This window comes from Tympanuchus pallidicinctus, unplaced genomic scaffold, assembly GCF_026119805.1.
Source record: "Tympanuchus pallidicinctus isolate F22 unplaced genomic scaffold, pur_lepc_1.0 scaffold2, whole genome shotgun sequence".
Lineage (NCBI taxonomy): Eukaryota > Metazoa > Chordata > Aves > Galliformes > Phasianidae > Tympanuchus > Tympanuchus pallidicinctus.
Genome location: NW_026294721.1, coordinates 52,112,871 through 52,128,545, shown reverse-complemented (window position 1 = coordinate 52,128,545; position 15,675 = coordinate 52,112,871). Strand labels below are relative to the sequence as shown.

General features: G+C 44.5%; 3 protein-coding genes across 3 annotated transcripts in view; 1 reads left to right on the top strand and 2 right to left on the bottom strand.

Moving 5' to 3' along the window:
- The window catches only part of ETNPPL (ethanolamine-phosphate phospho-lyase), a 339,765-nt gene that overhangs the window by 57,718 nt on the left and 266,372 nt on the right, over positions 1 to 15,675 (top strand). The window lies entirely within an intron of this gene.
- OSTC (oligosaccharyltransferase complex non-catalytic subunit) lies at positions 1,208 to 5,507 on the bottom strand. Its single transcript, XM_052681791.1, has 4 exons — positions 5,305 to 5,507; positions 5,033 to 5,126; positions 3,292 to 3,489; positions 1,208 to 1,808 (listed from the first exon to the last, which is right to left on the bottom strand). Exons 1-4 carry the CDS (start codon positions 5,441 to 5,443, stop codon positions 1,790 to 1,792), a joined length of 450 nt encoding a protein of 149 aa, XP_052537751.1. The 5' UTR covers positions 5,444 to 5,507; the 3' UTR covers positions 1,208 to 1,789.
- On the bottom strand, positions 7,297 to 10,721 carry RPL34 (ribosomal protein L34). Its single transcript, XM_052681792.1, has 5 exons — positions 10,668 to 10,721; positions 10,099 to 10,177; positions 9,909 to 10,008; positions 9,031 to 9,134; positions 7,297 to 7,423 (listed from the first exon to the last, which is right to left on the bottom strand). Exons 2-5 carry the CDS (start codon positions 10,161 to 10,163, stop codon positions 7,339 to 7,341), a joined length of 354 nt encoding a protein of 117 aa, XP_052537752.1. The 5' UTR covers positions 10,164 to 10,177; positions 10,668 to 10,721; the 3' UTR covers positions 7,297 to 7,338.

Sequence of the window (15,675 nt, the reverse complement as noted above, 5' to 3'; positions counted from 1 at the left end):
GAAATGCTCCTATCTAGAACACACCTGGATCCTGGGTGGTTTATCTTCTGCTCTGGAAACTGTTTCCTTGTTCTCTCTCTACCTCTGCTTGAGCATAGGATCTGAGCAGATTCAGGTTCAAAACCTGTGATCAAAGAAACAGATTATTTAACCTTGTTTGTTGGAGACATTGCCTTAGTCTTATTTTTCCAAAACTGTGCACTCACAAATCCATTTTGTTTCATGTTAGATCACTTAAGGTTCAATTATAACCAAATGCATTTCGCAGACTATGCGTAGACATTCAAGTACGTAATTAAAATCAATGTTCAAGAGTGTGCTCATTTGGATTTGGCAGCAAATCCAGAGGCTGAAGTTGAACAGTGATGGGAAAAGTACCAAGCGAGAGGGAGATCAGAACAACTGTACTCAGTGATATGTCTGTCTTGTTTGACTTCCCCCAGATGTATTATGTACTGCTATTGACTTACATAACATCAAATCTCTTCCCTTGAAAGAAAGCATGTGTCACACCAAAATCTGAAACCACAAGATAATCACTTTGAAAGGAACAGAACTTTGCAGTTCTTAACCTCACGGAGCAGCTTCAGCTACCCTAAATCTTAATAAAACACACTTAAGATGAACAAACACAGAAGTCATATCGCATGCAAGAATGAGGGAATGGAAACATAACGTGTGTACGAATGAGAGAATACACCAAGGGTAAATAATTAACAGCTAGCTCTGAAATTAGGTTAGGTACATGCAGAGATACATATAGAACTAAGGGAATAAAAACATCTCTGTGACATTTACTACACAGATAAAAATAGTGCCCCAAACTCACGTGGCTCGCAGAAAAAACGTTTCTGTCAGTTTAGATCCTTCCTACCCCCAAACACATTTTAATGAAGCATGGTGGTAACATCCAGTCTTTTAAATGAAGACAAAAACAAGCTGGAGCCTCAACTCTCAAACAGAAACGCAGCAGCTACAAAAGTAAATTAATTTGATTGGTGATAATGTCATTTAGATACAGGACAAGTGCACAGAAAGTATGAGGTCTCTTGCCCTTGATATTGATAAAAAACACAAACTGACCAACTATGAAAAATAAAGCAGAAATTATGCATTCACGGCACAGTAGAGCATATCAAGCCTGGATGCAGAATACGTGACGCATACTCGAGAAAAAGTTTCAGAAAATAGATCAAATTCAAATAACTTCATAGAAAATAAGTTTTATTTGGCTTCTTTCATACATTTTTTTTACAAACAAAAGCACATTCATACAGTTTGCCTCTTCCCATGCACGTCTGGAATTACTCATACGAAGCCATTAATAATAAGGCAAAAGGTGCCTTTGAAATCATTTCAGACACATTGCGTTTGGACTGTAAAGCATCCAGTTGTTTATTTTCAGACTTTAACTTGGGAAAACGTTTCAGGTGTTTCTTGTCCAATTCACACAATTCTCCCACGCAAGAAAGAAGGGACAGGCCTTGCAACAAAAAACTGTAAAACCAAGGGGCAATATTCATTTCAAGGCAGAGCTAAAGACAGGTTCTCTGTTTCGTTGGAAATTAAAAAACAAGAACAACACAACTAAGTAACTGCTGTTTTAAAATGACAAATCAGCCATCAGTAGTTTAAGACTGGTTGCAGAGAGCACTCTCTTGAGACGCTTCCCATGTTCAGGTCTGTTTCCTGTCGGCAGTGACTGTGGAATTTGTTTCTTGCTGCTGCTTCTTAACACTTCAGGAAGAGGAGTAAATGCACCTCGGGCTTTCACACATCACAAGAGGTACTAACCCATCAAGTAGCCCCTACAGAACAAAATTAAGTTAGGAACAAAGTTAGCAATCAAAGGCAGGACCGCCTCAAAAAGCGAGGAACTTTAACAATATTAAACCAAAAGCCACAGCTTGCCAAAACACTCTTAATATCAAGGCTATTTAGTACGTACATCCTGCGCAAGGTATACACCAGCCCACTTAACTACATGCTCCTTCCTCAATTCATTTAATGAGCCCTGAAAATGGATCACACTGCTCATTGCTCTCTATCCAACTCCAGCAATTGCTTAGAATTTCTGAAGCCCACATTACACCTTTGGAAAGCTGTATTATTTTACCCTTTACACAAACTGCCAGCGTTAAGACATTCAGTATGTCCTGACATCCCCCGACACTGAACACAATTCTGGGCTCTTTTTCTCCTCAACTTCTCTGCAGCCTTGTTTCTTTGAAGATTTTAAGAAAAACAACCGTCACAACACATATAATCAATGAAACAAGAAAAATATACAGCAGGTTGTTATCCAGCAACCGAGGAACCCAACGCATCTGCATTGTGAAACACATTTTCTTAATACACATGAAGAGTAAATAAATATTTAAGCAAGGAGTGATAACTGGCATTACGAAGTTAGGAAGTATTACTTTTCAGAAAGGGTGGTCAGGCAATGGAATGGATGCCCAGGGAGGTGGTGGAATCACTGACCCCGGGGGTGTTCAAGAAAAGGCTGGATGTTGTGTGCAGGGACATGGTTTAGTAGGAGCTATTGGGAATAGGTGAACGGTTGGACTGGGTGATCTTTTAGGTCTTTTCCAACCTTGGTGATTCTATGATTCTATGATTCTATTCTATGAAGTCAACACCTCACAGAGCTACTCCAGAAATTAATTACTGGTACCTCTAAACTCCTGGTTTCGGCTACTCTAAATAAAATAGAAATAGAGAAAACAGAAATTGGAATTCTTGCATTTGGTTACTACGTAGCCTGACAGCTTCAGATCTTTCCTACTTTTCAGTCTTTGAGTATCAATGTATCAAAATGTCACATATATTGCTTCAATGTTATGTTCAGTTTTGCAGCAACAGACAAAAAAAAAAAAAAAAAGCCTGCATTACCTGTACTTTAGGTCTGCCTTGGATACTTCTGAAAACCCATTTCACTGCACTCAGTATTTTTAGTTACCACCTTTCATGTACCTTGTCAACAGAAACGATTCATCTGCCATGTTCACTCTAACTGAACATTAATTACAACTCGTACTCACCAATCGTATCATGTGACCTACCAGGATCTGTCACCTCTTTTTAAACCACAGTGCAATCTTAGAGCAGCTGAGCCCAAAACTTTCCCACTTTGTTCAAGATAGGTTGCTCCAAAAAAGCACTGAAGAAAAGCAATTTATAGCCAAGGTCCAGATGTTTAGAACACCTGGTTTTATTTCCTGCTAAGCTCACATTTACTGTTGCTGCCACAAAAGAGGACAAAAACAGAGAGAATAAAACGCTACTTACGGTAATTTCATCCTCATGAAAACTCTGGCCATAAAGAAGCTCAAAAGCACGCTGACAAATCCAATGAAGAGCAGGAGAAACCTATTCAGCTTGGGGATATTTGGTGCATTGGATCGATCCAAAATTATGAATCCTAGGCCACCCATTGTGAACAGGAAGCTAGATGCAAGCCCTTCCATAATATACTGTCCGTTTACTCTACAGGAGAAGAAAACAGAGGGGAGATGGTAGGATGTTAGAAAAAGTTTAGATTTAAAGTAACTATCTGTACTTCAAAATGCAGCTACTCAAGTTATTAACTTTGCTGGATGACTTCCTAACTAAGTAAATTCAGAAAATTTACATTATGCAACTACATTAAAACTGTTAAATGTAATTTATTTCCTCCACTAACAGCCTGCAAAGCAACCGGGCAAGAACATGATGGTTTCATGCACAGCAGCATACAGCATTGGATACCATGCAAGCTCATCAGCTTACAGAAATATCTACTCCAAAAGTAGCACCAGCTTTCACAGATGACTCAAGGTGCAGAGCTGGGGCCAACAAGCTCTCCGAAACTTATTTCCACCATGATGTTTAGGCAGCTGTTCCCTAATTCTCAGCCTGGAACAAACCCCATTCTGAGTACTGTGCCAGCACGTGAAGCACACCTGCAGGTTCCAGCACACAGCAAAAAAGGCTCCTGTCTGCAGAGTGTTTTGCTACCTGCACGCTGGGCATGCAACTGGATCTTCTGCATGCAACAATAACTAAGCCTTTTTCTATTACTGTAATCAGCAATACCAGCAACTTCATAGACGTGGTACAACTGAAACTGCTATGTACGCATGCTAATACTGAAATGATAATGATCATTTTTGCCACAGATCCTTAAAATCGTCAATACCACCTTCTTGCACGTTGTTTCTGCTGAACTGTATTCAAGTCCAGTCAATTCCCTGCAGGAGCCCAGCGTGTGCACACTGCAACAATCCAGCCCAGTCTGAGTCATACACTACATCCAACTCAAATCAAAATTTACACACGATGCATGACACAGACTTACAGAATGGTTCTGGTATTTTAAAAAAATAAAAATACAAACTGTGATTCTCGCACACATACACTCATAGAGAAAAAAAATTAACATGTATAGATTAAGTATTTTTAGACCAGGTCCTGACTAAGCAATTTCTTGCTTATTGTCAGTAATAGGTGCAAACATCTATTTTGTATTTGCATGTTCGCAGAATCATAGAATAGCCTGGGTTGGAAGGGACCTCGAGGATCACGAATCTCCAACCCCCCGCAGGCAGGGCCACCGACCTCCACATTACATACTAGACCAGACTGCCCAGGGCCCCATCCAACCTGGCCTTGAACACCTCCAGGGATGGGGCATCCATGTTATGTATTCTAACCTTCAGGCACAAGACTCTCAATTACATTAAAAGCTAAAAGGCCAGACCATCGCTTTGCATGAAGATTATATCACCATGCATCTGCACCCAGTAAAAAAAAACAAATAGGTAGGAAAAACTGGAAGTAGTACCAGATCAAAACCTACTCGTTACCAAAATATACAGTCCTACAAGCTTTTGAAAGATCTAATTTTTCTAATTTTTGCTGTATTTTAACGGTTTTATTTCAGATTTGCAAATCTCAGCCCAGATTTCGGATGGGCTCAGCCTTTTGGGAAGCTCAGGGTAAGCTGGCACAGCTCCTTCACGCATGTTTGTGTACGTGGCGCTGCTCCTACCTGTATGCCAAGAAAGCCACCGGCCGCTGGTGCCCGTGTTCATCCGTCATCGAGCCCACGCTGGGGGGCTCCACGATCACATCGTAGATAATTCCTGCGAGGAAACAAACAAACACACAGCGTCAGCTTGGAGTCTCAAGCGAAGGGGGAGAACCAAGGCGACAGCTGGCAGGCGGGCAGCGCATCCTATGGCCCGCCGGGCGCCGCAGGACGTTCAGCCACGCGGCTTCCATCGCCGCGGCCTCCCCTGGAGCGGCGCGGCGCGGCGGTACCTCCGGTGATGAGGAAGTACGACACCACCACCAGCGCGTAGACCGTCATGGCCGAGGGCATGTGCACCCATCCCGGCCGCTTCAGCTTGATGTTGGGGCACTCGAGGACGGCGAAGGGCAGCCGGAACAGCGTCTCCATGGCGGCGGCTCGGTCCGTACGCCGGTCCCGCGCCGCCGGGCGCTTTGCTCACACGAAGGCGGAAACGGAAAGCCAGCCGGGTCCTGGTAGGGGCGAGTAAAGAGAAGAAAAGCGAAAAAAAAAAGATGAAACCAACAAAATCCCCGCAAAGCGACGCTGGAACGTAAGATATTCTCTGCGGACGCCTTCGATTTGCGAAAAACATCCGGAAGCCGAGGCCGCTCCTCGGAGCGTAACGATTCACTTTACCCACCTGCCAGGGCCCAGCAGCCCTGACGTGTCGCCACCGAGTAGCCGGGAGGAGCGCGGCGGAGCGGGCGGAGCGGACGGAGCGCTGCCCGCAGGACAGACGGGCCGCGCGGGGGCAGCAGCGCTCCTCGCACGCAGCGCCCTCAGGGTGAGCGGGGACGATCGCTCGGCGGCCGCGGGAACGGGGATTGCGGCCCGAGCAGCCTCGGCTGAGCCGGCGGAGCACTGCCCCTCGCCCCGGTAGGAACCGTCCTTCCCCAGCGTTGGATAGAATCCCGGCTGGTAATTAGCTAAGGTTTCTGCCTGTTAAATAAAATGCCTGTTCATGGCATTTTTTCAGTTCTTCTTCAACTGTTCTGCCTCCAGCATTGCCTCTTTCCCAGAGCCCCATGCTTGCCCTACTTAAACCACAGCACCAAAGTTTCTACTAGTGCAGGAAGGCAACAACTAATACAGTTTTAACCGTGTAAAGTACAGTAACAGCACCTAAAAACGTCAGCATGTTTAATCTTAGCACTTAAAGCAGCCTCTAACGAGCTGCAGCTTTCAGAAGGAATTTCAGCACAACCTGATGAGACAGGAAGGCCTCATACAACTAGGTGACTTACTGCACTGCAACATCAAGCTGCTCTGAGAACATTATTGTAATGAGTTGGGGCACTGAAGAAATGAATCTCCGGGGTACAGCAGGCTTGGCCCTGTGCAGTGTTGGTGTGTGCAGGATCATAGCCACCTCCATCACTCAGAGGCAATGCTGACAAAGTGTTGCATGCTTGCAGGCAGCTGATCCCAACATCCCAAGCTCTTCTTGTCATTCTTCTCATTATACATCTCTTAGCTGAGGAGCAGACTACACAGTGAGGCACAGTGTGAACAGCCAGCACAGAGCCAGCAGGAAAAAATTCCTTTTGTACGCTTCTCAGAAGCGCAGCCTGAATGGACCCAAGTGATCATAGAATCACCTCCAAATGCCATCCGTCTGGGATCAAGGTCTGCATTCAAATATTTTACCTCCTTTCCTGCTGCTACTCTAAAAGCCGATTCTCGGAGCTATTAAGAGTCTGTTCACCCGGAGCTCTGCTCAGATGGTGCCTACAGCTGCAGATCCAGGAAGCACCTGACAAGTGACCTGAGCAAAGCAGCTGGAGCTTTCCTCCAAATCCAGACCACGCGATGGTCTAGCAGACACAGCACTAACTTCAAGTCAGACAATCCCCCTCTACCCTCGGATTCAAATAGCAGTGAACTGCGGAACATACTACAAAAACAAACAAGAAACTACCTTTGGCTTACTCTAGCTCTGCTCCTCTTCATCTGGCACTGTCTTCTAGTCTTTAGCCAGCTGTCTGCTTTTCTGTTTTAGATGTCTTCCAGTCATTTCATGCACAGCTGCTGCCATGAAAAAAGGGTTGCTCAGTTACTCCAGTCTGCCTCGGGATTCTGAGACAAAGCTGGGAGCCCTGTTCAGGCAGGCCTGCTTTGCCCCCATGACTGTACACAGTATCCTAACTGTTTCTGCTGCATCAAAATCCATTTTTGCCTTTACCAAGCTGTGAGCAGCTCTTACCAGCTTTCATCAGCATGCAGAAAGACAAGACACCAGGAAAGTGGAACTTTCATTTATTGGGCAGAAAATACAAACAGATTTACTTTGACTTCTGGCTCTGTGCTTGTGCCTTCAACACTTTCACAACGATCTTCTGCTCCTCAATAAGGAAAGCTCTCTTGATTCTGGAAAGGAAGCACAACACCATCAGGAGATGCATCTAATCAACTGAGAACACAAAAGAAGAAAGCTGCAATCAGTTTTGTTGGCCCCAGTGCTTCATGTTCTATGTGTGGTGTTAGCTCCATATTAGTTTAAAAAAAGCTGTGAGCATTCTTGCCAGCACCAAAAGATAAGAGCAGGGGCAGTGGCAGCATACAAATGTGGAGGTTTGGGGAAAAAGCCTTTGTTTGTTTGCAAATGTAGGGTTAGTGCCTTGTAGGCAGATAAGGCAATGCTCGATGGCTTCACTAACTTAAAAGGAAAAAAAAAAAAAAAAAAGCTGAAATCCTCAACAGCAAATTAATTTAACAGTTCTTAAAATAATAACAGGTGAGACCAGCTAGTCAAGTTTCCTCCATCAGAATTACAGGAGAATTGACATGAGTCCAGTCAGCGAAACAACAGCAGCTGCTCTCCCAGGATTAGAGTGTCTTCATCCATAAATGAAGACGGGCAGGTTAAGTCATGCCTGAACACAATTATTATTTCTGGAAGGCATACAGGTCCACCATGTAGACAGATCTATGTGGTAGTCCTCATACATCAACAGCCTATTTGATGAGTTTGAGTTAAAAGCAAAAACAGCCTACCAGCAAGGCTTCAACAGACAAAAGACAAAGAACTGCCAGCTGCAGGGAAGGAGGTGTACTTTCAGGCAAAGACAGACAGGCACACATCTGTTAAAAGCAAACTATCAATATCACAGTGTGTGGGAAACACTCAAAAGACTGGTATTTAACACTGAAAAGTTATGCTAAAGACCTGCAGCTGTAACAACCTGTCTTCAAGCAGCACCTAATGCGATTTAGCTTAGAACTCACAGAAGAGAAAAGAAGAGGCTGGCAACATTTGCACTACAGATGAAAAACCGGCATTACACCGCTGCCTCCAGAGATCTGCTTTGATTACTATTCACAGGGATGACATATTGTTTGTAATACACAGTATTCCTCAACTTTATCAAGGAAGTAAACAGACACATGGCTGTTACACAATAAAGCTTCATTAAGGGATGCCTAGCAAAAGTCAACTTAAAGCTTAACTGCATTAAGTTACGTAAAATGCTGACAACTACATCGGTGGGTCCCAAAAAATGAGTTAGCATGATCTTTTACTAACATCTTTGCATAAGACAAAGCAAAAGAACATAGGACAACAGAAGAACAGAAACCACAGAATTACAGAATGGCTTGGGTTGAAAAGGACCACAATGATCATCGAGTTTCAACCTCCCTGCTGTGTGCAGGGTCACCAACCAGCAGACCAGGCTGCCCAGAGCCACATTCCAGCCTGGCCTTGAATGCCTGCAGGGATGGGGCATCCACAACCTCCTTGGGCAACCTGTTCCAGAGTGTCACCACCCTCTGTGTGAAAAACTTCCTCCTCATATCTAACCTAAACCTCCTCTGTCTTAGCTTAAAACCATCCCCCCTTGTCCTATCGCTATCCAACCTTGTAACAGCCACTCCCTCTCCTGTTTATACACGCTCCCTACACTACGAAGATGCAGTAAGATTCAAAACTCACATGAAGTGACCTTAAGAATAGAGTTAGTTTGCTATATGCTTACCTGTCACGGACACACTTAGCACACATGGAACCACCATAGGCTCTGCTGACATGTTTCTTTGTCTTTGACAGCCTCTTAAGAACTTTAGGACGCACAGCACGCACCTATACGAAGCGAAAATCGGAAGAAAATGAGAGCGCTGCCTAATTTTGGGTAACAGCTGTATTATGGAAATAGACTTGGATAGTTTGACTTCAAAAAGCCCCAGCAGCATCTAAAGCTGATTACTGAACAGGCAGGAAGTGAAGCCACACATTGTATCCATGCTGCCTGCAGCATTCCAAAGCTGATTTTTCCATTCTACTGCTTTTGAAACATATTCACTGTTTTTTAAATTGCTTATTATTAAAAACGATAATCTTTGTAAAGGTAGAAGCTGATTGAAAATAAGTTGATACTCAAACATTCTGATCTGCCATTGAAGGCAACAGCATCAAATGAGGGAAGTTTGGGAATAAAATAGCACATTAAAATACAAAAGTCAGTCCTTTTTTCCTAAAAATCATAGTCAAATGATGCTTGTTTTTTTAAAAATCTACCTAATAGATCAAATTCTAAGTTTTAGCCCTGCAACACATTAATCTAGATCTAACTTGAAACAACTGCAGCCAGTTAAAAGTTAACTCACACAGGTTCAGATAATAGCAATGAGAATCACACACACTAAAAAAAAGCACCTGTTCCTTATGCTTCCAAACTGTTTTACCAGCTCCACCTTACAATATTCAAATGGAAAAATTTAAAACAAAAGGCTGTTCTTGAATTCATGATACAATTCATGAAACAGATATCAAACAAGAAAAGAATTTTAACATTAAAACAAGAAAAAAGGAAAGAAATAGCTGCCAAACTCTTATGCCAGCAACCCTAAGACTTACACCACGAAGCCGTCCTGGGCATACCCCACATGCTGACTTCGGTGCTTTCCCTACTTTCTTGGTGTAGAGGTAAACAATCCTGTTTCCAGGTGTTCGGGACCTAAACGGCAGCAAAACAGTCAATGCAACAATCCAACTCTAAGCTTAATTTTCTTCACCGAAAATTTTCTAGCAACTCTGGCTTACTTACAGCCTGGTCTTGTTGGAAGCTGTGTTGTAGGATAACCTACGGCGGTAGGTCAGGCGCTGAACCATTTTTCACACCTGAACTAGGCAAAACCAAAGCAGCAACGGTTTAAGAGCTCGATCTCCGGATGGCAGTTCACAAACCATAGCATCATCCGCACCGAACCGCCGAGCCCAAAAGCTGCGCTGAAGCGAACACGGCCCTCCCTTCCCCTCTCCAGTGACAACGGCCGCAGCAGCGCTGCTCCGTACTCAGCCCGCTGCCTGCTCCTGGCCCAGCCCGCCGCGGAGCTGACAGCAGATGAGGGCACGCCGCCACCCAACAAGAGGACGCCGCCTCGACGGCGGCCGCCGGCCCCACAGCAGCACCCCGGCCGCTAGGCCGCTGAAGCGGCCCTGTTTCTCCGCCCACCCGAATGCGGCCCCTAGCCCCTAGCCCCCAGCCCCTCGTCACAGCCACCGCCACCGCCACCAGCGGAGCCCTCGGAGCCGCCCTCAGAGCTCGCCGGTCAACGGATGGCGGCGGATGGACGCCAATAGACGCCGGCGGCCCGCAGTAGCTCGCCACCATACCTGGAGCCGCCGGATCCGGAAGAGGGAGCGGAAGCGCCCGCGTCGAGACTGAAATAGCGGCGCTTCCGGAACACGGAAGGAATAGCGGCGCGTCAGGCTGGGCGCCGCCATGCTGTACGGCGGCGGAGCTGCAAGGGCGTCGCCATGTTGTAGGATTACGGGGAGGGTAATGTGGGAGGGGCTGGGTACGGCCCAAAGAGGCCCCGGTGCTACGCCCCTGTACCCACTGGAAGTTACGGTTCCTGCCTCTTCCCTCTTTTTCTTTGAGGTGCTGCAAGGACACAGCTTTTGGCAGCGGGGTGGCCCCAAAGGTCACGCACCTGAAGTACACGTAGCTGTGCCACTGTAGCCAGAGAGCTGCACGTGAAACATGCAAAGCTGGACGCCTTGTTAGCTGCCTCAGCTTTGCTTTTGCAGAGCACACGCTCAGAAGCCTTTGATGTGTGCTGCTGGCCTTATTGATGGATTCGTGGCTCGCAGTTCAACGTGCCACATCCTCCCTCTTTTCAATCTGTGATTTTTTTTTTTATTTTTTTTTTTGGGGGGGGGGCGTGGGGGGGGAGGGTAATTATTGACTCTTTTTAAGTGCAAATTATGGACACCAAAATTTTTCTAATTCACAAAGGAAGAGAAAATATGTATGAACTAGATTTTAGGGTATACTTAAAATTGGAGCATATTTCAGACAACAAGTACATTTCAGAGCAATTAGAGTCTTTAATATGAACTTTCTAAGCCCTGAACCCCGAGGGGAATAAGAAAGCCAATTAAATCCCATTAAATAATCCTGCCTACATATAAAAGTGTAACAGAATCCAATTGTTAAAAGAACAACACTATTAAATGATGATGGAACAGTTTAGATGAGATGCTGCAAGTGCAACAGGTTACCGCTTTATTACTGAACAACAGTACTGGTATTTTTGGGGCTCACTCAACTGGCTCTGAACTTGACTGATGTGAATTTAGAAGCTGTCACTTAAATGCCAGCAGCTCACTGCCAGTGATGCTCTGCCCTAATTTTTCAATCGTTCTCAGTTTCTTTCAAGAGGAAAAGGGTTGTCAGGAAAGTCAGTTGTGAGAGCATGTACAAATGTTAGTTTTATGACAACTGGTTTAGTGCAATCTAGCGTGGGGATAATATTTGAAGGAGGAGCTCGGAGCTCTCCCCATTACTTATACTTCTTCATAGGACCAAACCACCTCTTTGGGGAGCAGGTTTTTCCAAGTCCTTTCATTGACTCCTCCATTCTTTCCCTGAATACAAGGAAGAGGATGGAATAGCAAATGCACAGCCCACCATCTTGGAAATGGACCAGTGGCAGCTATAAAAAGCATTTTTTCCCTGCTAGGAAAGTGGAAGCATAGGGCCTGCGGATGCAGCCTTTTTCCTTAGGAAACCATGAGGTTTCCAGGATGTATTTGCTTATTGTCAGTGTGAAACCAGAGAACTCTTTTCTGACAAAGATGACTGGAAAGATAACCATCTCTGGTGGCAGATTAGCGTAGCATTTGCATGGGCCAGCCAGTTGTCACCATGTTCCATTTAACATACCAAAAAGATTGCTTTGTTCATAGTTTAAGACCATTTCTTTCTATGCTAACCATCCTTGCTTTCTTTTTACACAGTTCTCTCCTTACTTTCCTTTCCTCTGAAAATCCCTGTCTATGTACATAACCATTCACATCCTCACATGGAAAAGTCCATTTCAGTAAAAGCACAAGTACCAACATGGGTAAGGCCTGACGAGCCTGTCAGGACCTCTGAAAATCCTCATTCTTTGCTTTCGTGACCCTCATGCCTCCCTTCAATGGATCTCCCAAGCCCTACTAGGATTCTGCTGTTCCACCAGCCTCTTCCCATCGATCCTATGATTCAGCAGCCTCTGCAGATACACGGGTTCTCCTGCATGATAAGCTTCAGTTTAAAGAGGAGTGATTGTTGTCACCTTTATTTGCCTCTATCCTGTCAACGTCCAGTCAGTGTCATAGACTGGCAAATTCTCAAAGGCACAGGAAGGAAAGCAAGCCCATGTGCAAGCACGTATTGGGTGCCAAAAGAGAGAAAGAAAGCGCTGGCAGAGGGATGTACTGCTCCTGTTAACTCTAGCAGCAGTAGGTATGTCTTTCAGAAATGCCTCATTTAAATCTGAATCCAATCTTGTGTGCTGCTCCAATACAAACAGCGGGAATAGATCTTTAAATGAGGAAAGAGAGCAAGAAGCCGTGCAAATGTACTAGGAGCCGACTGAAACAGAGCACAGAGGAAGAAGTCCTGTGGTCCATAGTCTCTCTGGAGTCTTTTTCTTCCCCTTCCCCCCCCCACCTTAAAAATCACATCATCTTTCCTTGTTAAATACGTGACGTGTCACAGTGATGATATTCATTTATATCAATGTAACCTTTCACAACATGGACCTGTGCAAATTACTTTACAAGAAACTGTAGTTCATTTCCATTTCAGTGGAGCTTGTTAAACAAGCAAAATTATTTTGTAGCAAAGGGAAAAACAATTTAGTGGAATGCACTCCGAGCATAGAAAGTACATAACATCATATTTGGGTTGAAACTTTTTCTGTCAGAAATGTCATAACCCCGTAAGAAAGAGAATTAAAATCCCGTTATTTTAATTTACATCTAGCCACGAGATAAGTAAAGTTATCATTGAAATTCTAATTAAATAGGATGATTGACTAAGGTAGGACATCAAAGAAGAGAAGTGAATATGATAAGTCAAAGTCTTATTAATTAGTCCGCATGGAAGAAATTCCAGGGACGTCAAGCTGAGGCTGCTGCAAGGAGAAAAAAAGCAGACAAGAAAATGTGTGTTTCTTTGAAGTTAGGAACTGAGATAGTGATGGAGGTAATTGTGTCTGACTGGATCCAGTAATGAAGAGCCGTAAATCAGACCTAGGAATCGGAGGAAAGATTCCAGTAACGAATGTGGCTGCCCCCCTGCTGCGAAGAAACAGAATGCAGAGCTGACTAATTGACCCAGTCTATCTCCCAGTAGCTCTCTGTTATTATTTATTAATTTTTAATTTCTGAATTATTTACGTTCTGGGAAATTATTTTTGACAGCCTGTTAGGCGTGCCAAAGTTAATGGAGGATGAAAGGACCGGTACTAGAATTAGCAGGGATGTAGTCACAGGCTACTGAATTTAATGATTTTGGAAGGGAAAATTGATTTCACACAGCGTGTCACTTTATACTACTTTAGGGATACACCAGCTATTTGATTAATTGAGGAATAACCAACTCAAAGTATATTTGAAGTGTAAATGAATCACAGTGCTCAGCTGTTTATTTTTCCCCTTTTCTGATGAGAACACTGAGTTTGCTTAAAGTTGCTGATTAAAACCAATACAGGTAGGCCCCATGCACACACCTGCTTATTTTCCCTTGCCTTTAAAAAAAATATCTTGCCATCTGGAGGAGACGTGTAATCCTCCATCCCACTTGGGATGGAGCTGGTCCTTCCCACACAAAGCCTAATTAAACAGGCTTTGTGCACACTCCCTTCCCCCTGCAGAAGTCTTTAGGAGGAGCACAGCACCCAGCCTCTGGGCAGAGCACGTGCTGAGACATGAATTCTCCATGAATTTTCGCAGCTGCATTTCATCTCGTCCCTGAGGTGAGGGAGCGGTCCCTGGCCCACCACATTTCCCCCATAGGTCCTCCTGGTGCAGCGGTGTTATGCTGGTCCGCCCATCCATCGTACAGAGCAATGATAAAATAAAGGGACTCTGGGTAGCTCTTCTGTGCTGTGTTTCATCCTCAGTGCCAAATGCAAGCTAAATCCTGTCTGCTGCTCACGTCTAAGCCTTCTGGCCCTCCAGGCATCAAGGGCACGAAGGCAATCTTTTCCCAGAAATGTGTATAATGCCACAGGCAGTTCACATCTCCAGAAAGATTCATACTGGAAATGTCTCCCAAGCTACTCGAGATGAGAGCATCTCTGCTCCTTCCCGTGAACGGCAGCTGCTTGAAGCAAGCCGTGCAGCTGCCTTTCTCCTGCGCTGCACAGAGGATGTGCGTTTGGTGCCTGAAACGGGGATCAAAGTGGCAAAGCGCTTCCCTGGCACGGATTCCTATGGCGGGCTTGGAAAAGGACAATTAAGGGCAGCGCCATCAGTCACTGGACACTGGTTACCTTAATTTTGGGTATCTGTAATGGAGTGTCTTTTTGTGGCCTTACAAGATCTTCCAAACACATATGCAAGCTAGTTACCTAAGTGCTAGTTCTAATGGGCCTAACTCCAATTTTCTCAGCTTAAGAATGAGGGAAACTTATGTTACTATCTAAAAAAATCTCTAGGCTTGTGTGGAGAGAAATATTTTATTATTTGCAGAAGTAAACACCAATTTCAACAAGTGGTTACTACTTTTCACAAAGCTGGCCACCACAAGAAATGACTCAAAGCCATCTGCTATGAATTTAAATGATCCCCAACATGAGGTGAAAAGGGTAGAGTCTAGACTCCATTTCTAGTCCACTGAACAATAAAACTGCTCTGAATGTGTGGGGACCAATCAGCGAGTGAGAGGTGAAACGTCTAAGGTGGCATACTGGATATTTTGCTGTGACTTTGCCCCTTAAAATACAAAGAATTCTCATGGAAAATACTGACCGTATTGAGGTGAGGGGAGAGGTAAGGAATAACGAAAAGTCAACCATGCATCAGTGTATCCTTAAAATATATATCTGTGTGCGTGATTTAAAGATAGATGAAGAGGTACAGGAAGGTTTTGCTGCTTAGGTTCTATAAGAGGTTTGTAATTCATTTAAACGCTTCCCTAAGGTTATTTCCCTGAGCACTTCAGGAGCACCAGGAACGTTCCTTTGAGATGTTTTACTCACAGGAACACGTAGACTAGCCTGGTTCTTCTGTTACCTTTTGGATTATACCAGTGGCAATTAACTCTGCTAGAAGGATCAGCTAAAACAGGGTGTTAGGGGAGACGTGTGACCTGTGGCCTGTGCTCTTGGGATTGCTACTTGATCAT

What these genes read in the sequence shown, in the direction of transcription:
- OSTC (XM_052681791.1), bottom strand. Translation starts at nt 5,443, where the DNA reads ATGGAGACGCTGTTCCGGCTGCCCTTCGCCGTCCTCGAGTGCCCCAAC. An exon ending in GTACTTCCTCATCACCGGAG is followed by an intron (nt 5,127 to 5,304) that starts GTACCGCCGCGC and finishes GTTTCCTCGCAG; the next exon opens with GAATTATCTACGATGTGATC. An exon ending in GTGGCTTTCTTGGCATACAG is followed by an intron (nt 3,490 to 5,032) that starts GTAGGAGCAGCG and finishes CTTCTCCTGTAG; the next exon opens with AGTAAACGGACAGTATATTA.
- RPL34 (XM_052681792.1), bottom strand. Translation starts at nt 10,163, where the DNA reads ATGGTTCAGCGCCTGACCTACCGCCGTAGGTTATCCTACAACACAGCT. An exon ending in GCTTCCAACAAGACCAGGCT is followed by an intron (nt 10,009 to 10,098) that starts GTAAGTAAGCCA and finishes GCTGCCGTTTAG; the next exon opens with GTCCCGAACACCTGGAAACA. An exon ending in GCCCAGGACGGCTTCGTGGT is followed by an intron (nt 9,135 to 9,908) that starts GTAAGTCTTAGG and finishes CGCTTCGTATAG; the next exon opens with GTGCGTGCTGTGCGTCCTAA.